General features: G+C 51.0%; 1 protein-coding gene across 8 annotated transcripts in view; it reads right to left on the bottom strand.

The window, feature by feature from the left end:
* The window catches only part of PPFIBP2 (PPFIA binding protein 2), a 142,945-nt gene extending 117,402 nt beyond the window's left edge, over positions 1–25,543 (bottom strand). For 4 of the 8 annotated variants that reach the window (XM_032853377.1, XM_032853374.1, XM_032853376.1 and 1 more), the window contains exon 1: positions 25,266–25,543. Coding sequence is in view for 6 of the 8 variants with exons in the window: in XM_032853374.1 (XP_032709265.1) it covers positions 25,266–25,337 (72 nt within the window). In the remaining 2 variants the exon portion in view is untranslated. Of the gene's footprint in view, positions 1–4,444; positions 4,542–25,265 lie in introns of those variants that run through there. The other 4 variants (XM_032853381.1, XM_032853380.1, XM_032853382.1 and 1 more) reach the window with 3 other exon arrangements.
* Between the last annotated feature and the right edge of the window lie 1,256 nt (positions 25,544–26,799).

The raw sequence follows: 26,799 nt of genomic DNA, 5'->3' as shown, positions 1-26,799 counted from the left end.
TGAAAGCCACAAGCTCATAAGAACAGAGAAGTGACAGGAGACATAAGGTCAACGGCTCTGCAGCAATGTAAAAGGGCAGCTGGTCCATGTTAGAGTGCTTCCCAAAGTTCAGGGAGAGATTCTCCAGGAACATGAAATTCACAAGACACCTCATGCATGAGAACACGCAGAGGGATTTATATAATTAGTAAGGAATTTGTTTAATTCACTGATAAGAAAACAGAAAACCAAGCAAGTGACCAAAGAACTGCATGGAAACCAAAAAGCAAAAGTAACCCCAGACCTTATCTAACCCAAAGTGCATGAGCAGTACCGTGGGGACAGATCAGGCTGGTGGGCAATGGGGGTGGGGCTGGAAAGACAGCCAGGATTCCTCACCTCCTAGAGTTCAAGCTCAGAAGTCACTAGATAATGACAACTGTAAAAAAATAACAAAGCAGCAGAATGAGCATCTTTTCAGCAATATGGATAAAAATACTCAAAATTGTAAGAGGAAGAGCAATGGGGATGGGTAGGTAGAGAGACAACAGCTGTTTTAACAAAACATGTACAATCATTTGACTGTTTAAATTGTGTAGATAATCCTAGTGATCAAAATAAAAACAATCAAAATGACTTAAAAAGGTAATATGCATGGTGTGCTGGCACAGAGGAGAGACTCGGTGCATGCTCCTTCCTCCTCTCCCACAAGTGTCTGTAGCTACTCGCTAGTTTATCCACCGCTGACTCACGTAATACCCATACACCACTTAGGGACTCTCCCACTTTGCCCATGAGCAAAAAATTAGACAGCTTGGCTGAAGACACACACCATCCTTCCACTTTACCTCTGAGACAGGAACCCAGTAGAGGGTTTTGAACACAGAAGGGCCTATGATACCTTTACAAAAAGGAACACTTTGGCTAAAAATGGACAGGGGTGGTCGGGGGTACAGTGCACTGGTGAACACAGGAAAACCAGATGAGAGATGAAGGTAGCTTGGACCAGAATGATGGTGGTAAATGTTCTAAGTCTTGATATAGGTTGAAGGCAAAGCCAGCAAGCTATACTGACAGTGGACATGAGAGAAAGGAGTCAGAATGACCATAGCTTTTTGTCTTGAGTCTCTGGGAGACTGGAAGGGCTGCAGAAGCAACTGGAAGGAAAAGGGGATCAGGAGATTGGTTTTGGAAATGTTCAGTTTAAGATGCCTAAGGTTTGGGGGGGGCAGGGGTGTGCCTGGGTGACTCAGTCAGTTAGGCGTCTGCCTTCAGCTCAGGTCATGATCCCAGGGTCCTGGAATAGAGTTTACCTCTCCCTCTCCCTCTGCCCTGCCTAACACATGCCCCCACCCCGCTCTCTCTCAAATAAATATATTAAATCCTTAAAAAAAAAATGCCTAAGGGGACACCCAGAAAGATATGCTGAGTAAGGCATTTGGAACTATGAATCTGATGTTTGGAGGTAAGTCTGGCTGGAGAGAATTTGGGAGCCTTCTACACAGAGATGGAATTTAAAACAACTGCATGAAGTAACCTAAGCAGTGTGTGGGGTGGGGGGGGGTGGGGAGGAAGAAAGGAAGGAAGGAAGGAAGGAAGGGAGGAACGGAGTTGGGGGGAAGGAGAAAGTAAAAGCAAGAGGCCCCAGAACTCTCTGGAACACTTCAACAAAGCCATCAGGGAGAAGAACCAACAAAGGGGATAGAGGAGAACAGCCAGGTGAACTGAGAAAGTGCTGTCCTAGAAATTACACAGAGGGTTTGGGATGGAGAGTATGCAATCAGAAGAGTCAAGGTCCACTGAGTCAGACCAGAGACAGTCTCTCTCCCAGTACTCGCTGCAGGGGTGATCTCACCTGCTCCCATGGCCTCACCTGTCCCTGCATTACCTCATCCTAGACTCCCACAAGTGCCTCCTACCTGGCTGCCGCCTCCAGGCAGCCCCGTCCATCTACCCTGCACTAAAGTGTCACCTGACTCAGTGGTCCTCAAACACTGGTGTTCATCACAGTCACCGGACAACAACACAAGCACAGAGGTCTAGCCTCACTGAAGCAGAAGACGGCCTGACGTTTGTATCTTGCCTAGCTCCTGGGGTGACTCTGATACTGAATGAAGCTGAAGAGCCGGAGAGAGAAGGCAAACACAGCTCCGACCAGGCACTCTCTGCTTAGAAAGTCTCCGGGGCTCAGCATCAGCCTCTAGAATTCATGCCTTTTGCCACATGGACTCAACTTCCTGGGCTGCAACTTTAACTTCCATCACACCCCTCGGGCCAACCTCTGCCCAAACCAAATGTCTTCTCATCAGTGGACAGACTACAGTTAGTTGACTGTACCAGGTGCTTCCCTGCTTTTCACCCGAGCCAGTAGCTTTCCTCACTATATTCCCACCTTCTCTTCTAGCCAGTTCTTCCAGGAAACCAAACTTGATCCTGCCTACCTAAACGTGACCTCCCCTTCTATTTTTCTTTTCAGGAAAGGGAGGAAAGAGGCAGAGCAGAGCCATCTCCCCTGAAACTCTTTCTGTGTGTCTCAGCCCCTGAGGGCACCCCCATTCTGTAAGTAGCCCCACTCCAGCCTTGTACGACTGCTCACCCAGCTCGTACTCCAGACAGAAAGTGAAGGACCTATGAGGTAGTCAGGAGCAGGCACTCTTGTCAGGCTGCATTTGGACCCACACTCCTCCTGTCATGGGCTATGTCCTTGGGCCAGTTCCTTAACCTCACTCAGCTTCATTTTCCCTATTTATAAAGTGCAGGTGAAAATATACATATTCTGGGATTACAGGGACTCGGTGAGATAATGCAGGCAGAAGTCCTCTGCACATAGCTGGCTGGGAGTTTACAACCACAGCAGCGATAATTCTCTCAGTCACACTTGGCCCCTTCCCGAGCACTAACCATTTCACCCCACCTGATTTTGCTGTAAGGCCCCTTCAACATGCAACATTTTAGCCCATGACCTCATTCCACCTACTCAATTCCCACTCCTTGTTCAAGGCCCAATCCCAGCGTCATGATTCTAGGGATCCCCTCCCATCCCCCACATGGAAGTGACTGCTCTCTCCCCCTCTCCATGCCCATGACAGACTTCCCTCACAGCACCTGGAACTCTCTAGAGCACTGGCCACTTATGTGTGAGACTCCTTTGCGGGCAGGGCAGTGTCTCTGAAGCCCAGGGCTCAGCTCCACCTCATGTGTGTGAAGGGACAGACAGAAACACACAGTGCCTGAGGGAGGCAGCTGAAGCTGACCAGGGGCAAAATTCCTCTCCATCTGTGGTTCTTAAAACAAGTTATTTGCTTCCAAAATACAATGGGACAGGTATAGGATGGACATTCCCCTTCCGCAAAGGAGAACATGGATGAAACAAAGAGGTTGCTGGTCTAAAGTGGAAGTTGAGAGGCTTCCATAGGTGCCAGGGGCCCTGAAAGGCCCAAGGCCTGAGGTTCTGTCTAGTCTGGAGGTCTCTGCCCCCAAACGGAAGGGCCTGATGAGGAGGAAAACCACCCCGGCAGGTCCCACAGACACCGTCTCTGCAGCAGGCCTGAAGGACAAGGCCACAGAGGCTGACTTTCCATCAGGACAGAGCGGGGGATGTCAGAACACAGAGCAGTGGAGCAGGACAGGGGTCAGGGAGCTGAGAAAGCCGCTCTCGGAATTGCTGATGGCCTGGAGTGACTATCTGAGTCTGATAAAAGGGAAGAGGTGGAGCCTGGATTTCTTCTTCTAAGGAACAGAAGCTTAAGCAGCCTCAGGAAAATCCGCCCAGGAGAGAGACTAGAAAGCCTCTGAAGGTGAAAAAGCCACTGACCTTGTGGCAGTGGAATCACAGTGTCAGTCAATTCTGATACCAAACATCCGTCTGGTGTTTGACGCTTCGGGCTGCGAACATGTTTTCCACACACAGGCTTCTCACTGCCACCTAAACACCCCAGGTCAGGCGGCTCGGTTTGGTCAGCCAGGGAAGCTGAGACTGGGAGGCGGAGATGGACCGGAACATAGGCATAGGTGGTGCCAGGGCCAGCGGGGGGCGAAGGTAGTATTTCCTGCTTAGCGTCTTTCTTCCCCACAGTGCCAGGTTAGTGAGCTGTGGGAGCTGGGCATTCCCAGCCCCTCCCCGCTGGGCAAGTTCCAAAAGATCCCTAAGAACATTTGTGCTGGAGCCCAGCTCCACGGAACCCACTGGAAGGAGTCCTTTTTCTTTCTGGCCCTTCCACTGAAAACCTAGCCCAAGCCCTGTCACGTGTCACTGCTCCTCCACCGAGCTTGTCTGGCACAGCCAAACCCAGATGCTTCTACTTAGGCTCAAGCCGTCCTTCCCAAACCACAGCCCTTCACACAAGGTTCCACGATCCCAAACAGCCCTTCCACCAACACGCAATCCTAGGAGGCGACTCGGTCACACAGTTCAACACCCTCCTCAGAAGAATGCAACAAATAGCATTGGGGCAGACAACCTCACCTCCGGGTGCCGTGAGGCCAGACTTCCTCCCAGCTCAGCTGTCCCCCAGACTCAGGCCAACATCCTCCCTCCTGCTCGCAAGGGCAAGCTACTTCAGAGAAACACCACCCTCAAAGACATGAGCGTGAGACACCGCGAGCCCAGCCCACAAGGAGGAGCACGGGGTCTGGCCAGGAAACGGGTTTGAGCCAGCGTGAGGTTGTCATGGCTCACACCCAAACAGCGCATTGGACCTTCTGGGCTTCAGGAACACCAAAGAGCTGATTTTGGGTTCCCGTCCAGGTCTCTGCTTAATATTTTTAAACACTAGCTTCCCCTTCCTCTGACTGTTCTCACCTCCCATTTCTGCTCTTAACATTCTGCCTCCCAGCTGGTCCTTTTCCCCAATTCAAGAGCTTACTGTGTTGAAGAGGCCACAGCAATGTCAGTGACTGAGGCCATGGTAATCTCAGTGACCAAGGCCATGGGCCTCAACCCATGCCTGCTGAGGAAAGGTTGGGCAGATCTCAGAAGACAAGGAAGGCAGGTACTCCAGCGAGGAGATGGATCGAGGAGCGGGGCAGGCAGGCCAGAATCTGTGCCTTTGGGAAGAGGGAGCTGGGGAGCCAGACAGTGTCCAAGGGACAGAGCATCACCAAGCCCCCACCAAGGTGCCTCTTACCACTGTGCTTATGACAAGCCCATCTACATCTTCACCAACGTGGGGGCTCACTACAGCCACTTAGAGAACTTGGGATGGAAGGTTCTTTCCCTTCCTTCTGAGAGTCTCAGAAACAGGAAGTCTAAGGAGTGGACATAAATGAGTGTCCCCTTCCAGGCTGGGATATGAAGGACCACGCCTCAGCCACACCACCACATGCCAGAAGATCTCGCTGCCTGCCTCGCAACCCCGAGCCAGCCCCAAGCCAGCTAATGATGGCACGCTACCTTGCACCCTGGTTTCTGCCTGTGTGTGAACACTGCCAGCTACAGGGGCTCACAGGGGGTTTCCCTGGGCCGACAGAAGCAGCAGCTCCTGTGAAAATACTTTGTCCTCATTCCCTCATTTAATCTTCCTGGCCATCGTGTGATGGATAGATTATAATTATCAGGCCCATTTTACAAAAGAGGAGCCGAGATGCAAAGATGTTAAGACGCTGCCTGAGGTCACATGGTTGCTGACAGGCCTTCTGTGGAGTCCGGTCTGTCAGCCAGGTCCCTGCTTGCTCGCCCCACCACACCGTCTCACCCTGCAGATCTGCTCTGAGCAGTGAAGGCTGGGAGATGGGAAGCTGATCTCCATGTCCAAATAGACAGGGTTCAGGGCACTGGGGCTAAGTGACTACTACCTCGGCCCTTCACCTAGTATCTTCATGGGGATTGTGTGCGCTGCCCTGAACCCCCTCAACTCTGTTACAAGATCATATTTCACTCAGAAAAAGACAACACAGAACAGAAAACAGTAGTCATAAAAATGCATGATCCATAAAAATCAACATATATATAGATTAATTTATCCATTTAACAAATACTATTTGTACCCATTATCTGTAATACCCTGTGGTAGATGCTAAGAGGAAATTAATGAATGTTATTGATCTACCAAGGGCCCAAACTCTTTCATCTTTCATCCGCATTAATTAGAATGTAAACGTCGCTTGTAGAACCGGGCCTCTATCTGGGTCCAAATGGCAGAGCCAACAAAATTTGGCTTTTACCAACTTCGGCTTCAGAAATGCATAAAATAATGGTCTAATTTTAAAGTGGTCATGGTACTCCTTTGAGAGAAGAAAAACACCATTTCCCTGAAATTCCCATTGTCTCTAAAATTAAGTTCGGATGGCAATTCAGTGCTGATGTCAACTTGACAATGTCACTAGCTCAACTGGCAAGTCACAGGTAAAATCTTACATGGAAGTGACTTGCGAAGAGAAGCTGAGCTTCAAAAATCAACCATTTGCCGATCATTTTGTGCATAGTAAGGCTCAGTGTGACACACACTCATTCAAGCGGATGGACAGTCAAAGGGAAGCTGCTAGGTGCCTGGCACCATGGAGGCCCCGGGGATTCCAGAAAGACACATGCGTGCAACAACACAGCACCCAGTGCCCCCCGGGGGGGGAGGGAAGCTGAGCACGCTCAGAGCAAGGCAGCAGGAGGAAGGAGTGACGAGTGCAGGGTGGGTGACCCCAGAAAGTGTCAGAGAGGGCAGTATGCAGAAATGGGAAATGAGAAAGGAGTGTTACGTACCCTAAGGTATGCTGGGGAGCAGGTATGTGCACGCACGCATGTTGTGTGTGTGTGTGTGTACACACTCATGTATACCTATAGCTTGGCATGACCAGAGAACTGGGAAAGAGTGACAGCAAATGAGGTTAGGACCAGTTTATGAGGGGTCCCTCGCCTCGCCCCTCCTAGAACTTGGCCTTTACACATCAGGCAATGGGAGTCACCACCAGGAAGCCTCCCATCCTTTCCCAGCAATAATGGAGCAGGATGCAAAGATCTTCTCCCTGAGAAGAACCAGGCCATGGCAGCCCGTCCCCTCCACTGACTACTTCAGGAGCCCTCCCACACCCTCCCCTGACTCCATTTCTCCTTCAGCACCCTGTCATTCTGGACAGCAGGATGGGGCCTTGCCACAGGTCAGCAATCAGCACACAGGACCATCTCCTGACACCCACCCAGGCACCCCCCCCACCTCAGAGCACCTCTGAATCATGAATCACCCCCATCTCCCCCTGCCTGGGGAAGGAGATCTTTAATCTGGCACGCCCTTCCTACCAGACTCCCCTCAGTGCACTACCACATCTTTTACTGGTGAGAAACAGAATCCTTCACTTCCCCTTCTCTCCTCCTCAGACTTCCCCTAATCAAGCCCCACGGAGGCCCAGTCTCTCCATGGTTCCCTCTCTAAACTTAATCTGCCTCTCTCCCCTCTCCCATTCCTTCCTCTTGACCCACACAAACATTAAAGCCTCTGCTCTCCTAAAACACTTCCTTCGGGTACTATCTCATGCTTCTCCTTGGCTTCCCTGACAAAGCACTCACCTCCTATTCTCTCTGGTACCTCCTGCCATGAGGTCACTACTGTGCCCTGCTGCGGTCCCTCCCCCCACCAAGCTACGTGCACTCTTACTCCTGTGACAGGCAGCAAGGGATTATTTCCCTGGCTTCTCATCCATACCCACACCCCACCTCCACTGTACTCTTCCTTGGGCATTTGGGACAAAACACTGTATGGGTTCTTCCAGGTCCTCCCCCTTCACTAAATGTCCTATGTCTCAGCCTCACTTCACTGCCCCTGGGCCGGATTCTGTGCTCAGCTCTCTTCCTGTTTCTTCTGCAGTTGCTCCCTGGGCAAGCCATATTTCATCTCCATGTTCAGCACTAGTTAACACTAGACTACCTTTGTAAGCTCCAAACTGAAGTATCCAAATGTTCCTCAGCTTTCTGGCCATTTCTAAGTAGCCCCAGAGATGCAGCACAATCAGAAACTCTCTCAGCGTGGTCCTCTCTCCACGGGGTAGCTCCTGGTCTGCTTAACCTGCACACCCCACATTCCCCTGGGACCCTCCCTGGCCTTTCCACAGCAGACAGGTGCCAGTGGATTGCTCTGGACAGGGAGCTCGATCTCCCCCCAACCCCCTAGCTACCCAGCCTGTATCCAGGTATCAGAATCTTGGCCTTGGAGGGTCTCCTCTCACCTAAGCCATACTTGGCCTTTCCCACAGCAATCTTAACTCCTGAGTCTGGCATCTAAGGCACCTGTTAGCTGACCCCAAACTGTCCTGGACACACGATGGTAATAATAATGGCTGCCACTTCATAAACACCCGTTCTGCCCTGAGCTAAGCATGGATAGGTGTCTCCTACCTCAATATTCATAACTGCTATTAACCAAATCTTAAAGAAAAGGAAACTGGAGCTTGCAGAGGTTAAGCAACTGGTCAAATCCCACATCCTGGAAGCAGTGGAGATGGGCCTGAACCCAGGCAGTCCAACTCCAAGGTCAAGTTCTTACCGCTCTGCAGCCCTTCCTCGCTGAGCCTGGCCACTTCCAACTGCATTCTTCTCACTTCCTGACATTCCAGCCATAGGAGAGCATTCTCCTTCTGTTGTGCCTTTTTCACACTGACCCTCAAGCTAAAGGTCCCCTCTCGGGGAAAAAAAAAAATTAAAAAAAAAAAAAAAAAAAGATCCCTTCTCCAGTCTCTGTCCATCAAAACTCATTCAAGGCAATTCTCCTTTCTCCAAGACAGCATTCCCACTCCCACCTGTCCAAGTGCACCTCTGCTGGCTCACAACCCATGCTTACATCTCCACCTAGGTTCTTTCCTGTTGCCATGGAGACATCCAAAGGGGCTGACATTCTCTTTCTTGGACCTCATCTCCTGGAGGCAGCTAAGTACCTGACTGAGGGAATGGGGGAAGGAACCCAACACCTGTGGCTCAGCCCCACCCTTCCCACTCTTTTTCCAGAGTGGCCTTGCCCCAGGGAAGTGGCCTGTCCCCAGTAGGGGGCAGTCATCTATGTCTCTGACCCAGGTGGATATGCTAACTGAGGAAAGGGACGCACTGGGAACCCTATTGACCACAGTCTCTCAACACCTTTATGAGCCCACAGCTGGTATCTTAGTCTCTGTCTGATTCCCGGTCTTATTTTTCAACTGGTGCCAAACCCAGAGGGCATTTAAGTAGTCCAAACAATTACCAAACACCCAACAACCTGGGTCACTCTCAGTGAAGGACAAAGTAGCACTGGCCATAGGACTGGTCAGTGCTGGTCTGCAGGGCACACTGGTGACTGGTGCACCATCCCGTCACTAGCAAGGAGGCCCCATAGCAGTTTGGGGGAACACCCCTACCATCCACACAGTGCCCTCTGTCTGGCAGCCCGGCTCCCCAGCAACCTGTAGACGACCCTGTTGCATCCTTCAGTGAGCAGATAAGTAGGGTGTCCAACCCTGTCAAATGCCCTCCCAAGCGGTCCACACCTCACCTCTCCCCTGGCAGACAGAACCTTACCCACTGATAAGAACTGCTAGCAATGTGCATCCTCAGCCCGGAACACAAAGAAAGCTGCCCTCACTTCCCTTCTCACAACAGAGAACACAACACATGTGCACAATTTTACTCTGAGGAGGAAAAAATGGACATTTTTTTCCATGGACTCAGAGAAATGATTCCAATGTAGCCTCAGCTTGAATACTTTCAAAAAGCTTCATTGCAAAAATTATCTCCTACAAGGGCACCTGGGTGGCACAGTCGGGAAAGTGTCTGACTCTTGGTTTTGGCTCAGGTTGTGATCTCAAGGTGGTGAGATTGAGCCCCATGTCCAGCTCTGCGCTAGCACAGAGTCTGAGATTATTTCTCTCTCTTTCTCCCTCTGCCCCTCCTGCTCGTGTGTACTCGCTCTCCCTCTCCCTCTCTCTCAAATAAATAAATAAATCTTTAAAAAAAAATTATCCCTTTGAAATATAACCAGCAAGGGCTTATTGTTGAAGCTGGTTGATGAGTAAGTTGATTTACTACACGGTTCCTTCTACTTTTGTATATGTTTGAATTTTTTTTTATAACAAAGGGGCTTTTTGTTGCTGGTTGTTTTTTTTAAATCTAGCACTTAGGGATCTGAGCTTTTCCAGAGCAGGGCACGGGATTCTACCTTACCTTGCTGGGGACCAACAGAACCAGAACTGAGGTTTGAACCTTAATTCCTGGTGACACAGACGCTGCCCTTTCCGCAGTGCCATTCAGGTCCCTGAAGGACCTACCACCTGACCAAATGCTCAGCCCACCCTCATTCAGACCCTCATTATCTCTCCCTCCCATTGCCAAAGCTGCCTCCTCTAGGCTTCCTGCTTCTGGCTGACTCTCCTTCAACCCATCTTTCCCAGAGCAGGCAGGATATGTTTCGTAATGCCGATGGCACTACTCCTCTGCTCCCAAACTCTCCATGGCTCCCCACTGCTTCAGGAACAAAGCTGTATTCCATAGCTCAGCTATCCAAGTCCTCCTGTGAGACTGACCTTCCCAGCTACACTTCTCACCATGTTCTCAGTTCAGCCCCCCGAGCCACTTCCTACTCCCTAAATACAGAAGGATTTCTCTGTGTTCTCTCTTTCCTGTGTGGGATGCTTTTCTCCAGCCATACTTTCAGATCTCACATATTCTAAGGCATTCTCCACAGGCATCAGCCCAAGGAAGCCTTTCTGGACACCATTACCCTGGGGCCTGAAGGTGCTGGGTGCTTCCCTTTCGTTCTGCCACACTTGGTACTCACTTTTATCATCCCACTTACAGCTCTGGTTATACAAATCCTCGGTATGTCTGTCTCCCCTTCGAAATTAAGATGCTTGAGAGCAGGGAGTTTATGCTATTTGCCTTTCTATCCTCAGAGCCCAGCAATGAACCTGACAAAGGCAGACACTCAGGAAACGCTGGCTGACACAAAATGGTAAGTGTGAGCACTGAGTGGAGGGCAAAGGGAGAAGGGTGCGCGGGAGAAAGAGAGACCTTGGCCAGTTTTCTGAATAAGGGTGGGGGTTGTCTACAGCAGCCTCTCCCCTCTCACTCTCTCTACACATAAAGCCCCTCTCTTTGCGGCCTGACAATCAGAGGCTAGGAGGACTGGCCATGGTCGGCCCTGGCATGACTGAAAGACAACGGATGAACTCAAGGATATTTCCACAGAAACAACGGGAGAAGAGAATGTAACTTCCCCTAACAGATGATAAAACCAGGCATTTCTCCTTATTCTATTATTTTCGAATGCTAGGCAACAAGAAAAAAAAAAAAACAACACACATCTGAATTGGCGAGTTTTCTTGTGATCTAGAATGTTCAGAGGCCTGATAGCCTATAGCCAGCTACCTCCTACGAGCCTCCCGAGCTGCCTGGGGAGGAATACAGACCCCAGAATTTGGCAGTCTCTGGATAAACATGAACTGGATTAATCAAAATTTATTCTGTATTTTGAACCTTCATTTCAACACTTGTCAAACAGTTTAATTTGGAATCAATGCAATAGTTTTCCTTTTGCGTTAGACCAGTAGGAGACCAAAGAATTTTCCTGAAGTCAGGCTGTGTGTGCTGGCAACGAGAGCCTGGCTCTGGCCTCTGTCAGAGGAGAAGGGGGCTTCCTCTACACACCCAGGCTGGAGGGTATTAGTCGGGTATTAGCAGCTCTGTCTTCACTGGAAGGCTGAGGCCATGTGGGAGCCAGATGAAGACAGCACACAGAACCCATGGCTGCTAGAGAGCCCAGACAACCAGGGAACTGCCTAGCCTGGGCTTCATGGAGCTGAGCCTTTGCAAGAGGCCAGTCAAGCTTCTCCACTGGCTGCCTTGAGCCTACCTGCCTCTCCCGCTCCTTGGCAGGACCAGCACTGAGTGTGCAGGACTGCACATGGAGGCTTGTTCACTGAGGATTCTGAGAAATACCCTGTTATAGGCCAAACCGTATCCCCCTCCTCAAATTTTATGTTGAAGTCTAACACCCAGGACCTTAGAACGTGACTGTATTTAGAAGTAAGTTCTTTAAAGAGATAGCTAAATTAAAAAGAGGTCCTGGGGTGGGCCCTAATCTAATCTGACTGGTATCCTTATAAGGACACAGACAGGTACGGTGAAAGACCATGGGAGGACACAGGGAGGTGACCATTTACAAGCCAAAGGCAGGCCTCAGAAGAAACCAACCCTGCTGACACCCTGATCTCGGACTTGTAGCCTCCAGAACTGTGAGGGAAATCAATTTCTGTTGTTTCCCCAGCCAGTCTGTGGAGCTTTGTTACGGCAGGCCCAGAGGGCTAGTGCATGCCCCAGTCTGATCCTGGCCGCACCAGCCTGTTGCAACAGGGCGGCCTCCTATCCGGAGATGTGGGGCTCTGTTCCCATCCAGACCTGTTCCCTTCCCTCGAAGTCTGAGGAAGACTTTGCTTTGCATCTTCAGACCTTAAATAACATCCAGGTACGGAGAGTCTCTAATAGTCCTTTATTTATCTTTTTGTAAGTCAGCCCTGTGTCAGGCCATGCCCAGGGAGTAAGGCCAGCAGCAAGGCCAGACTGGTACCTCTAAGAAGGAAACACCTTCTTGACACCGTAGCCTGACCAGCTACCTGTCGAGCCTCATTCAAGGAGCCAAGCGCCCTGGGCCCAGCCGTCTTTGCCTCCACCCAGTTCAAAAACTCCAGCCTGTGACAAAGGGGGGAAGGAGGGGCAGGCCCCAGCCCCTCAGCTCAGCTCACCCATCACAAGACATCTGCCACCAGGATTGCTTCCCTCCCCCGACAGCACTTAGGCTAGAGTGATGCAGGGACTTTCCCAAGAAAAGTGATCCAGGAATCCCCCATTTGCACACATAGTCCCTCAGACCAAGGACAAGTTGGCTAGAGAATTACACTGCATTCGGGTCTCCCCTCTCTGGGGGCCCACAAGGTCTTCTCCTAGACGTCTGTCAGTCTGACCCCAGGGGAGTGGGAGCATCTACAAGAGCTCCTGGGGGCCTCTCTCCATCTTCCACACTTCTTGTCCACAAAGCAGGGCTGTTCTCCCGGGGGAGATACCTGAGCAGGGCCTGAGACTCAGGGCGAAAGGTATAGAAAGAGGCCACAGCAGGGGAAGGCAACACAACAGGAGTCCCCCATCCCGACCCACCCCTGTTCTGAGCCCTGAAGTCCTGCACTCCTTTCCTTACCCCCAAGGAGTGGAGCAGGAGGCAAGAGTAAGAGTCCAAGCTTTGCAGTCACACTGACTGGGGCTTAAATCCTGGCTCTGCTACTCACAGCTGGGTTAGTTTTGACCTTGAGTAATATATATTAACCTCTCAGGTTACTGTGTAATGAAGATAATAATGTCTGCCTCACAATGGGCGGGTCAGAGGGTTAGCAGAGAGGACAGAGTAAATCAGCCGGCTGGGAGCCTGGCCCCATAAACATGCAATGCTCGCCTCTCCCTCTTAGAGAATATGGCCCTAACTGCAATATTCCAAAACATGGATTTAGCCAAGACCCCTGATGGGGTGAGGGGGAATGAGGGGGACAAATATATGACACTGACTCCCTTTGAGAAGTTACCAAATCCCTCAGAGCCAGGCCCCCAGGTGGCAGCCCGGGGCTCCACACTCAGTGCCCCTGCTGTGGGCCTTCAGTGTCTGTCTGGCAGTATCTGAAAGGAAGGTCCAGGCCACCAGCTCTTCCGGAGCAGAAAGTTTCCTACTGATCTGATCATGTGCTTCCTTGTACAGCCCCTTGGCACCTTCCTCAGCCATTGCATCAGGGGCCCCTGGGCATCCCACTTAGGGACGGTAAGCAGGCATATGTTCACGGGCCACTGTGGGCAGGCACCTGGAAGAGCGCCGGCGAGCAGGGAGCCAGATCTGGGAGACCCCAAACACGAAGGCTACAGCTGAAGCCCGGCTCCAGGGGTCAGGGACAGGAAGGGCCATGTCCTGACCACATTCGTGGAGCAGGAAGCCCCTGGCCCTGGGCACTGGCATCAAGAGAGCCCCTTTAACTCAGAGGTGTCAGAGACAGAAGATGGTCAAGCTGTACTGGTGTCCCAGAGAGGCCCCACCGTTGCTCCCAGTGGACATCACACTTCTGGGACACCTACAGCCAAGCAGGCAACTGCCCCTGGAGACACTTGGGGAAGGTTTGCACACACGGCGGGTCACAGTGAAGCAACAAGAGATGTGTCTCATGTAGCCTGCAGAAACCTTGTCATGAACGCCATCCCTCATTCAACTGTCACAAGATTTATTTTTAAAATTATCTGTCAAATACAAATATCCATGACAGTTGAGGACTGGATTTGTGACCCTGGTGCAGCTCTTAAGAGTTTTCAAGGGGTTCCTGATTCACAGGGAGGATGCAGAGGGAGAGCTTTGTCTCACCTGCAGTCCCATTAACACGGGATCCCAAGTCACTGCAGCTCAGATATTACCCAAATGGCACCCCAGCCTCCCTAGGTGGTCTTCTCAGGCTCTTGTCTCTGGGCTGAGGGGAAGCATCCCACTGGGCAGCTGGAAGAACCCCAGGTCCACCCTGAGGAAGCAGGGTGCAGCTGTCAGGGCCAGATCTGGGTTCTGAGCTCTGCTGCGGGGAGGAGGGGCAGCCGTGCTGAACACAGGATGGGGTTCTGGGCAGACCTAATCAGCAACACGGACTGGCTGGCTCTATGGCATGCAATGTAAGGAAGAACCCCAACTTCAATGGGCAGCCACTACCAGCACCCACCTGCTCAGAGCCTGAACATGCCTGGTGGAAACAATGCTCTCCTTCATCGCCCCCACTCCATGCTCCTGCACGGGCAGGCTCTCTGCCTGCTTATTGAGCTGTGCTGGCCCCTCCTCTCCACCCACACCCCCACCTGGGTTCCTGCAGAGGCTCTTCTGACTCCCATCCCTCACCCCACCTTTCCAACCCACCCCAGAGTACCCCCTTGTTTAACATCCCTTTACTGCCGACACTCTGGGGTCCCGAGCCAGGCAGTCTGCCTTGCTGATCAGTTCCCCAGCAGATGAGGTGGGCTGTAAGCAACCTGTTACTAATGACAGAGCAGCTAAAGCCAAGAAGCTTTTTGTATAAATTAGAGAAGATTCCAGGTTATCTTGCCCCATTCTAATATAGTTTATTGAGTGGGTGGAATTCAGCCAGGAAATCAGCAACTGCCTATAGAGCTCGGGAAGTAACAGTTTCTACGACACTGTGCAACCTCCTCTATTTTAGAAATTTATCTCTAAATAGGTCTCTCTGTGTGTATGTATGTATGAATGAGGCTGACTACGTGTCCTTAACAATCTGGCCAAGTCCACCAAGTGCTTCTCACAGGTTAATGTCATCTGACACGTGCAGCCTGAGTGGCTTCCTGCCCCAGCATGAAGGCTTGATCTTCATGGTAAACTTAAGACTCTGAATAATCTGACCTTTTAATGTGGTAGCAAGATAGAATGGAAAAAACATGGGCTTGAGGATCAGGTAAACTGGGCTCAAGTCTTATTTCAGCCTCCTGCCAGCTGGAGAACCTTGCGAAAAGTCACTTTTCCTGAGTCATTTTCCTCCTCAGTGGGGACTTAATAAATGATGATTTCTAATCCCTGGTTCCCTGTATAACCCCACTCCTTGGTAACACCAAACCAAACCACTGGCTGTTGTCCACATATGCCCTTTAATTTACCATTCCTATGGTTTTCTTTGTCCACTGCTGTCCCCTCTGCTAGAAATACCCGGGACCCAGAGAAAGGGGTGTCTCTGGTCCCTCTGTTTCCTTCAAGACACATCTCAAAGGCTACCTCCTCAGCAAACCAAGTGCCCCAACCTCTTCCTTCTCTGAATGTTCCCCGTGTTCTCTCTGTGGCTAGCATTGCCTATTCTGAGGAAGGGGTACAATCCTGAAGTTGGACCCAAGCAGTGGACATGTCTTACTCATCTCAGGTTCCCGCAGTCCTCAGCACAGATGGTCAAAAATCATCCGGTGACTGAAATATTAAATGAGGTCACGAGTCTCTTGGCTCCAGAGCACTTAGAATTAGGCTCTACCTTTGTTCCTAAAAGGGGGAGTCACCCTGGATCCAGGGGGCCAGTTCTGACTTGAGGGCCTCCATGGCCTCCCTCCCTGCCACCCAGGCCAGGAGAGCATACCCCTCAGTTATCCACGTAGCTTAACCACAGCGCTCTCCATCCTCCACCCATGTACCCCACCCGAAACCTCAGCCTAGCTGAATAAGGCCCCACTGCCCACAGCCCTTCCTGGGCAAATCTTGGGGCTGGAAGCTGGCTCTGGGGCCCAGGCTGCAGACAGACAGACTTCCCAGTGTCGTCCCCACTGCCTTCCTAGATGGCTCTCTCCTATATCCACCATCCCCTCTTCGATGCTGTGATCCCAGTGCCTCAGACCACATGGCCCAGGTTCTTCAGATACCAGGATGCTGTGTTCTTGAAATCTTCTAGGGGTGGCCCTGAGTCTGCAAGAGGCTTCAAGCCCCAGTGAGGGGGCTGGGCCAAGGCAGGTATCTGCAGAGAATATACGGAGTATAATCACTTCTTCGGGATCCCAGGCCTCAGAGTTTCAGGTCACAAAACCATTTTTCCTCAGAGCCTTTCCTCTCTCCCAGGCCATTACTGAGAAGGACTTCAGCCTGTAACTTGGGCCAGAGAAGGTCTTACCCAGCTTTGGGACCAACCCTCCCAGCCTCCTGCCTTCGTTCCACCTCAGAAGCCAATCATCTCCACAATCCTGCTGCACTTTCAGTCCAAGCTCTCAGCAAATCCTGCCTCCCCTGCAATTTGGCAAACTTCTCTCTAGTGAAGACCGCTTGGACAACACCTTCTTGAGGTAAGACTGCAACACAGGCTCTGAGACCTTGCCCTCGAGATAAGCTTGAGTTATGCAGAATTTCTTACCCCACAGAACTTCTCACAAATAACTGAAATCTGCCTCCTCCTTAATTCCCTCTGCCATCCCCACCATGGACCCCCAACTCTATCCTCTGAGCAACACAGAACAAGATGGCTCTGTCCCCAACCTGAAAATCACAATCACAGCCCCAGTGTCTTCCTGTCAGTCCTTAGGTCCTTTCAAAGCTTACAGGACACAGACTCCGGCTTTGGGGCACTAAGCACTCCTCTTCCACCTGCTCCCAGAGTGTGGTGTGTCGTCTTGGCCAGTGCAGAAAAAAGAGGGATGATCTTCTAGCAAGGTCTAAAACCAGGACTTCTATTAATGCAGCCAGGCTGACTTCTATGGGCTTTTCCACGTGGCCAGGTAGGAAACCCACACCATTGATTTTGGGAGCCTACAGATGGGACTTTGCACTTCCCCCTGCCGCATCTCATCGAGCTGGTTTGTGTTCTCAGTCTTCCCTGCTGCCTTTGTGCTGTACGTTGGTGACCAGCCATCTGAAACCAGGCTGTTTCCCACCGGCCATGCACTTCTGCCTCTTGGACTTCCGGCTCACCTCCACCATGGCTGTCCTTTTGAGTGACACCTGGAGGCCCAGGTGTGTGCTCCTTCCCCCTGAGGTTTTAGAATGGGCCCTCTAGATGATATGTCACTCTTCTTGACAAAATATTCTCTTCCAGGCTTCCTGAGAAGAGGACAACATGGTAACAACCCCAATTGCTGACTACGTAGGCTATGCCAAGCACTGCAATCCACAATCAACACTACGTGTATCATCTCATTAAAATCTTCACCAGAACCCAATGGAACAGGCTTCTTACTGTTCCCATTGAACACATGAGGAACTTAAAGCTCAGGGTAGCAACAGCAAGTCCGTGGAGAGTGGCCTTGAAAGGGAGGCTGTATGGTTTGAAGTCTACACACTTGAGCAAGTGGGGTCCTCGGAGATCAGGGAGGCCCTCACGGTGGAGGAATGTGGCAGCCCGCCATGCTGGGAGGCTGGGGGCAGTAGGCAAGACTCGTCTCCTCATCTACAGAAACAAGACAATAATCCCTGCCTGAGGCATTGTGCGGCCCCAGTGTGCTGGCGCAGGGAAAACCTAGACAGATACACGGGGTGGTGGTTGTTGTTACCGTGTGAGCGCACTGCATCGAAGAACCAGATGTCTTGGCTGGTCACAGGAAGAGCTTATGTAATAAAACTTTTTCATGACATCCCGTCAAGGTCAGGTGTCAGAGCCAAGAATGATTCCTCTGCTTTGGTAAAATGTTGAATTAGAAGAATCTGCCTTTCTTGCCCAAATTCAAGTTCTAACCCTGCTCCTACTGCAACCCCCCCTCTCCCTGATCCTCTCCTGCCTCCCCTTACCCACCTACCTCACTTACTTAATCCGGAGCTGGATACCACACTTCTGGTATGCCCAAGACAGTCCTGTCACCCCACATCCCACCCAGCTCAGCATCTGTCTGCCTCCTTTCACACTCAAAAGTATCCCAATTTTGACAATAAATTAAATCTAATACTTGGAGGGTTGTTTGTTTGATTTTACAAAAAAAGTCACTTGAATTTTCTGGCACCTATTTCCCTCCCATATGATGGGAGCAGTATCACTCATCTGGTGAGACAAGCCCTTTGTAAAATCCACCAAAGCGAGGCGCTCCCCCTCTCCTCCCTCTGGAGGCAGCTTTCTGGGGGCCCCTGTGCACCCACACCTTTGTTGCCTTCATGAAGCAGTGCAGTGTCCAGCCAGCTATTCATGCCAAAACCTCCTTGAGTCAGGGGAAATGAGGGAAGGAAAGCACTGCCCCTGGAGAGAGAAGTGCCACATGCACATGTAGGAAAGAAAGGGAGCTCATTTTTGGTGTTCTGGCCTGAGCTGCAGCTCTGCCCGGCTCTTTCCCCCAATTCTGACAACAGGCCTCTTGGCTCCTACAGGAGTACCTCTCTCTCCCTCCCTCCCTTCCTGCCAGCTTGCCTTCCTTCCTTCCTTCCTCTCTCTCTCTCTCTCTCTCTCACACACACACACACACACACATGCACACGCATGCACACACACACAGTCTGTCAGCCTCAGGAATTCCTTTTGGCAGAGTCTTCTGGGCTTTTCTGCCAGAAGCAGGTTGCAGATGTTTGCTAAGACCTCTCTGGATACCAACCAGTGCAGTCCCAGGAGTGGCCCTCCCAGTCAGAGCCGTCCCTGCCCAGCTGAGAGTCCGAGCTACATGCGACTAGTATATTCCAAATGCACAGAAGTTGCCGCCGTGGACTGATGCATTTGCCCAAGAGTCAGGGCAGGAGTCTGCACTCTGTGCCCCGAGCACACTCCCAGCAACCATTAAGCCATGGCTATCCCTGGGCAGGCACAGAGCAAGCCGGGGATACGGATCACCCCTTCCCTCCGCTTGTCCTCATCAGTAGGAGGAAACAGATGCACCCCAAGCAGAGCCACGTGGGACCTGCTGGGCAGCTACAGGCCGGAGGGGAGAGGCCAGGCTACCATCACTCCCCTTAGCCTCACCTGGGTTAACAAGCTGTTCTGGAGATTTGTCAGAAGGCCCTCCACCCACCCACCTCTACATGAGTCATTCCTGAGACACAGACAACCCAGATCTCAAGTCTGCAATCTCTAGCTGTCCTTGATGCTTTACTGTGGATGAGCAGGCTCTGCATACATTTTTCTATGTAAAAATAAATAAATTAGTAGCAAAAAACAAAAACTCAAAACAAGGTAAGGCAGAAACTTCCCAGATGCAGCTGTACAGTTCCAAAGAGTCACGAGGCTTGACAAGTTTTCCCTCTAGGTTGAATCCCAGCACTCCTTGTCTTCGTTTCCTTTGGCAATGACCACGCGTCAGGCAATACTCTAAATGATTCCCGTGCGTTAACCCAGCTCTGTCTCATCAAACTAAGGTGACCACTGACCCATTGCAAAGGCAGAACCTGCCCTGGGGAGGCTGGGGGCCAAGGAGCACCACCAGGCAGAAAGGTGTGGAAGGGAGAGGTGAGGAGAGGAAATGCAGCCTCCGGCCACCACGGAGTCTCCAGGCAGCAGTGCAGATTCTAGATAAGGTCCTCCCCGCTCACCGGACAGCTAGGGCCCTCCCCCAATCATCTGGATCCCTAACGCAGGCCCTACACAAGGGCCTGTGCTCAGAGCCACCCACCACCCCACTCCACCACACCACAGCCAACTTCTACTGACTGACTGGATGGGTCCCTAAAATTTGCCAAGGGTTTGAAAGAGGGTTTGGGTCTTAGAATACATCCTTCTGGAGAACTGAGAGAGGGGTGGGTGTACTCCCAGAAAATCCATTTAGTACACATTACCCACACTGAGCACTAACAAGTGTGGGTGTCCACGCCATAAAGCACTCCCTGCTCCCCAATAGCCCACACATGCCTGGGCCACAGGACAGAGAGGACTCAGGAGCCTTCATACCTACATTGGCCTTGGCCATCACAGACACTTCTCTTCTGAGTCCTTGATCTGGAAGATTCCAGGCTTAGCTATTCTGCAGACTGAATTCACCCCAAACCTGGTCTCTTTCCCATTTTTCACTGCCTAATGGAATCTCCATCTGGACCTTCTGGCAGCTCTACTTTGGCCAACTCATGCTGCTCCAAAGGATACAGCCCCAGGCCAGAGGGCCAGGAGGCCTGGGTTCTACCACCAGCAGCAGGTGACCCTAGATAGGTTCCTCTAGTAGCTTCACCATCCATGTGTGTGTATGATGTGTGTCTATATATATGATGCAAAAAAGTACCCAAGGCTCTCTTCTGATTCACAAAGGAACTAACCATCCTCACTTCCCTTCCCCCTTCCAAGAATCTCCTCCATGCTCTCATGCTACTGACAATGCCTCATTCTTCTCCCAGCACACTAGCACAAAGTGTCAGGGTCCCATTTGTTGCCTTTCCCTCTCCCTCAAATCCAATCACTCAATCCTGCAGGATTTCTTGGCAAGACCCCTCTCCCTCTCTACTGCCACTGCCTTGATTCACATCCTAAGCTACCTCCATGGGTTATTCCAACAGCATACTCCACAGGAGGTTGCTTCCTGTCTTTCCATGCTGTCCTTGCCAGCCCTGGATCATCCTGAAAGCAGAGATTTCTCCAGGTCTTTTCCACACTGAAAGATCTTCAGTGTCACGGGAATTAAAATTTCAATTCTTAAGCCGCAGAGTTCAAGGCCTTCCAAGACCTCACCCCAGCCTGACTCCAGTCTCACCTCGCCCAGTGTCCCCTCCCCACCCCACCCTCTGACTCTAGCCCTATGGGCCACTCCTCACTGGGCCTGTCCCAGACTTTCAGGTTGTCTTCTTGCTTCTTCCCTCATCTCTGGTGCAAAATGGCCTACCCCTCTCCCCCTCTTCCAGGGCAAACACAGCAAAAACAGCCAGCTCAGGGTCTGTGTTTACCACAAACTCTTCCTGCACATCTGCTAAGTGTAGGGCTGCACCCAAGGGCTGATGCAGGCCTGAAGCAGCTGCAGTCTGGAGCGGGTGTGGACAGAGATAATGCAAATGAAGTGCCTAAGTATCACAGCTGAGTTCTCTATGTATGCCCCAGAGAGAAGAGTCCAAGTGCCTTGGAGATGGGAGGAAGAGAGGGGCTTCAAGGGTTTGATTTGCATCCTGAAGTTTTAATAAGAGTTCATTCATCTTACAGAGTGAGACCTTTCCAGGAAGACCTTTCCAGGAAGAGCACATAGCATGTGCAAAGACGGAGAGACGCATAAGACAGAAACTGGTGAGCTACTCAGTTTGGGGAATAGTGGGGATACAGCTGTGAACTACAGTACTGCCAGCCGTTGCAGGGCCTTCAGTGCCAGACAAGGATGCTACACTTTATCCTATCAAGGAGGCAATCCTACCCCATCTTGTGGCGACCTTCCATCCACAGGTATATTCCAGGGCCCAGATGACTGCACCACGTGGAACATGGTGATTTAAGAGCCTGCATCTCTGTGTGTATAAGCATGGATGTGACAGACAGAGGAAATGAAAGCAAGAATTAGAGAGGACCCCAAAATAGGAATTACCTTGGAGTACAAAGTAGAAGTCATGGGTTTCCTGAAAACAAACTGACAGTTCACGGAACCCTGGAAAATTACAAGGCCGGAAGGAGATCTGGGTCTGAAGCGAAAGGATTGCTCTAGGATAGCATCTCCTAGATTCTTTACTGAGTGTGTCAGAGATAAGAATGGATGTCGTGAAGATCCCCAAGGGCGAGTTAAGACCAGGCTTTCAGAGTCTAAAAGGGATACAGCCCGCCCTTCTGAGACCACCTGTGGATTTTTGGAAAACTGAGACCCAGAGGTGCCACCAAGTGTTGAAACCGAAGAATGACACCAGGAAACAAAGTGGAACGGCTCTGAGGAGGAAGCAGGAAAAACAGTGACTCGGGACAACACCAAGCTGCCAAAAGCTGCAGTCTAGTTGTGCCCACACCAAGTGGTGACAATGTCACATCTTCCCCCGCCCCCCCCACCAGGGGTCACTTCTTGAATGGGGCGCAGTCTGGGAATTTACTAAATGTTTAGATGGTTCGTTAGCTGCGTTCATACTAGCTTTTCCTTCTCCTGTGTTGCAAAAGGGGAGCCACCAGAGGATGTAGAGCAGGGAAGCGTTATGAACAGATCTGTATTTCAGGAAAAAAATTTTTTTCAATGGCTACGTCAAAACCAATTTCCAAATTTTACAACAAATGTTATAGCCTGAAGGGCATGCCATTCTTCTCCAAAACTGAATTCTCTCAGAATTATTTGCCCCTCCTCACTTCTACAAGCTGTACAGTCACTCTAAAGACAGACACCAGCACTCCCTGAACCCTTGGCCATAGATTCCATCTCTCTAGAGTCTCTCCTACCTGTCCCACTCTTTCAGGCCCAATAGAAGGCCTTCCCATTTCTATCCTGATTGACCATCAATGTCCTAACTAGACACCCCCTCCCTGTGCCTCCTCCCTCCATCCCCACTCCTTCCCACAGCACAGCCACAGTGGGCTTGAGCAGGCCCCACCTTGGCCTTCACTGGAATCCCCTGGGGAAACTTGGAAACACCACACCAGACCCACTTCATTCCAAATAGTTTAAAAGCCCCCCAGGTTTGCAAACAATGGCCCTTATCCTTGCCAGAGACAGTGAAGGGCACTACCCTAGAACTTTTTAGAAATGTAGGTCAGATCCCACTGGCAGACCTAGGAATCAGAATCTGCATTTGAACAAGATCCCCTAGTGCTCTTAAGCTTGTTATAGGTTGAGAAGCTCAGCTCTAACGTGTTGCCTGATCACTCAGTTCACAAATATTTACTGGATTTTCTCCACATCAGGCCAGGGGTTAGGGCGGCCAAGGACCAAGGTCTGGGACTTTGAGAAGATCACCAAGAACCATCAGTCAATCCCTTGCTTAAAATCTCTCATTGGCTACCATGTTTTCCAATTCCAGACTTCTGCACCTGACTTTCAAGGCCCACTGGGGCCATGCTTCATCCTTGTCACCAGCTTTACTGCCCAGTACTCAGCCTGGGAACCCAGTTGGGCCACTTGCCACTTCTCACGGCTAGCTGGTGTTTGCCTGCCTACACAGCTCTCAGCCCACACCACGCTCTACCCGCCTCTGCCTGGAGACACCCGCCCAGGAGAAATCCTCTGACATTCATCACACAAGTCATCCACTCCTTGAAATTATCCCAGATCTTCCCTGGTCAGATGAAAGATGGGAATTCCTGCGGCACCTGAGTGGCTCAGTCTGTTAAGCATCTGCCTTCTGTTCAGGTCATGATCCCAGGGATCTGGGACTGTACCACACTGGGTTCCCTGCTCAGTGGGGAACCTGCTTCATCCTCTCCCTCTGCTGCTCGCCACCCCCACTTGTTCTCCTTCTCTCTCTCAAATAAATAAATAAAATCTTAAAAAAAAAAAGAAAGATAGGAATTGCCACAACTCTTTCCTCTTCCCTCTCTCGTGGCATTTATCTCACTCATTCTGCTTAGTCTTAGCGCCACCACACCTGCCACAGCTGTCCCAGCAGAGATCATGATTCTCAGTTTGTCTCCTCAGTATTATATGCAATAAATGCATTAATATAAATATTAAATTAATATAGTTATATTACAAATAATATAATATAATTATATGATATATTATCTATAATGTAATATAAAATATTAAATTAATATAAATATTAAATACAAAATGTATTATAATACAATAATAATAACTGGCACATCATCAAATCTCTAAGTAAGAATAATAATAATAAATGTGTTGATAAAATCATGGATGAATGGAGTAAATGAGAAATTCATCTCTCTCATTTCCCACCTCAAGGTCATTTAAATATGAATTTAAGCAGAATACTAATGGGCTGCCTCTCAAGTCCCAAAGAAAAACAATCTCTAAATTAAATGCTATTTTGTGTTTTCTATATTCTCTCTCTATATATATATTCCATATATTGCTATATTCTATATTTTCTATATTATAATCAAAGACGGAACATACTGAAGATGAATTTTGTGCACAGCCAACTACCTTTCTGTAGTTGGGCATTTAACTTCACAAAATGCAACATAAAATTTGTAAACACTTGAGATTTGTATTATAATCAGTTAAGGAACTGGGAAAGGAAAGAAACAGATGAAGAGAAAGATAGGATGTGGACTTAGAAATATGGAAAAAGGGACGGACCTATACGACATAACCAGCTGCTCTATAAGTAGAAATACAATACTCTGGGTCTGTTTTTTAAGAGGATTAAAGACTAGCTGGAATCCTTGTTTCAATCCCCTGCAAACTTTGGAAATTCTACTTTTTCAAAACATATAATCGTATTTTCACTTGAAGAAAAACTGCAGGTCTGGAGATGGGATGTCATGAGGGAGAGGAGGAGCCCACTTTCAACTAGCACCTTCCCCATCTGGCAGTCTATTGGGACGCAGTGTCTTGAGATTTGGGGCACGTTGCGTTTTCGCAATTACAGAGCTGGTCTCAGTCAAGGCGTTGCATCTGAACACACTCGAACAGAGATGTTTGGGCAAACAGACCCTAAACCGGCCGACCACCGCGGGCTCTCTATATTACGCCGGTGCTTCGCTGACATACCGCACAGAAATGAGGTGACTGGCCATCCCGCACCTCCAGGGTCAAGCTGGCACCTGCAAGGGCGCGCGGACTGTCTGTAAATTCCGGGCAGGTTTAGGTGGAAATTCGGAGCAAATCCGCAGGAGTTATACCCTCCTCCCAGAATTCTGGCCAGGGAAGAGGAAGAGGGTTCCTGTTCTCTCGCCTGGGACACGCTCTGGGGCCCTCACTGGCACTGACTCCCACTCCTCGGATGGTTCTTGAATCTGGGGGCTTTCGGTTCCCCAGGCAATGGACCCGCGGGGACTCCCGGTCTGGAACGCGCAGGGGACGTGGGGCGTGGGGAGAGCCCACTGACCTGGGTGCAGGGCTCCTGTCCGGGCGGCTCAGGTGTGCGGGCCGCTCCCGTGTCCCTCCCACCTCCGAACATGAGAGGCGAAAAGCGAGCTGCAGGCCACTGACCCACCGACCAACTGACCGACCAACCAGCGGACCGAGCGGCAGCGGCCGGGTCTGGAGCCCACGTGACGGGGGCGGGACCCACGGGAGGCTTGTCCCGGAGCGCCGGCTTTCTCCCGCCCTCCTTCCCTTGGGACCGCCCCTCAACTCCCCTTCCCTCTTCCGTGGCGCTGCAGCCGGCAGGGACCCGTCCGCCACGGGTTCCCTTTCCTCTGAGACCTGCCTCTTCAACCCCACCCCTTCGAACCTGCTTTCGCCCCGTCTGCCCAGCCGCGGCCCCGCCCCCTGGAACGTGTTTAGAGTCCGCAAGCCCCGCCTCCCAAGAGGCTCCGCCCCAATAGGCCCCGCCCCACTCCTGTCACCTCCCTCTCCTGCACCCTTCCGGCCCCGGGGAGACCGACGGGGGGGTGCCGGCGCTAAGTGCTGCCAGTCCGCTGGGCTTTTCCAGCCCGTCAGCATCGTTCCCCAGCCGTAGGAAATGGAAAGGAGGAAACAGAAAAGCAATTTGTATCGAGAACTGCAAACAGAGAAAAGCCATAGGAAGACCGATTAGAGGCGTACTCAGATCAGCAACCCTTTGGGTGTTCGGAGCCCCCCCCCCTCGCCTGGCACCGCGCCGACCCGTGCGACGCAGTCCAAATTGAGGTTGGCCCGAGCTCTGCCTCATTCCCGGTCTTTACAAACAACCCGTTTGGAAGGCTCTGAGTCAACCTAGCTAGCGTCTGGGCGCGCTTGAACCCCGCTATCTGGAGTGGAGTTCCCCCTAGTGGTCAGCCCCAACCAAAGACTTTTGCTCTGGGTCTTGGGAACAGCTAAGGACAAGAAGCACTTCCCTAATGGCTCAGCACCAAGGCGGCGTTCCCCAGACAAGAGAAAAGCTTTGGCACCTAGGACCACTTGAACAGGAGTAGATTCTAGAATCAGGGCAGGACTGGATCCTGGAGACTCAGTCCAACGCCTTCCCCCAGTGTATGGCCTGAATCCCCCTTGACTGTACTGCTAGGTTGTTGCCTTGTCTGGGCCTCCCAGGACAGGTTGCCCAATTCAGCTGATTAAAATCCCTGTGGGCCGCAGATGGCATTGACACCGCAGACTCTGTCTGGCACAGTCCCCAGGTCTGGCAGGAGTCACCACAGCCCGGGCCTCAGTTTTAATCTACATTTCTACAGGTTGGACAAACTCCACAAGACACATCTTTTTTCAAATTACCCTGGCTGTCTGAAATTACCAGAGCGCCCGGAAGACTTTTACGTGTGAACAGAACTTAAGCCACCCCAGCAAATATGAGACTCTGGTCACTGTAGGAAAGTGGCCAGAAGCAGACCAAAGGCAAAGCCAGCAGAGGAAGGCTGGGGCCCACGAGAGTTGTGTTACAGCAGGACACCCTTCAGTTCTCTTTCACTTCCTTAAAATAGCAGCATAGGCTTTTGTAG

Source organism: Lontra canadensis, unplaced genomic scaffold (assembly GCF_010015895.1).
Source record: "Lontra canadensis isolate GAN:19392208 unplaced genomic scaffold, GSC_riverotter_1.0 scaffold7, whole genome shotgun sequence".
Lineage (NCBI taxonomy): Eukaryota > Metazoa > Chordata > Mammalia > Carnivora > Mustelidae > Lontra > Lontra canadensis.
This window is presented reverse-complemented; position numbering and strand designations above follow the sequence as displayed.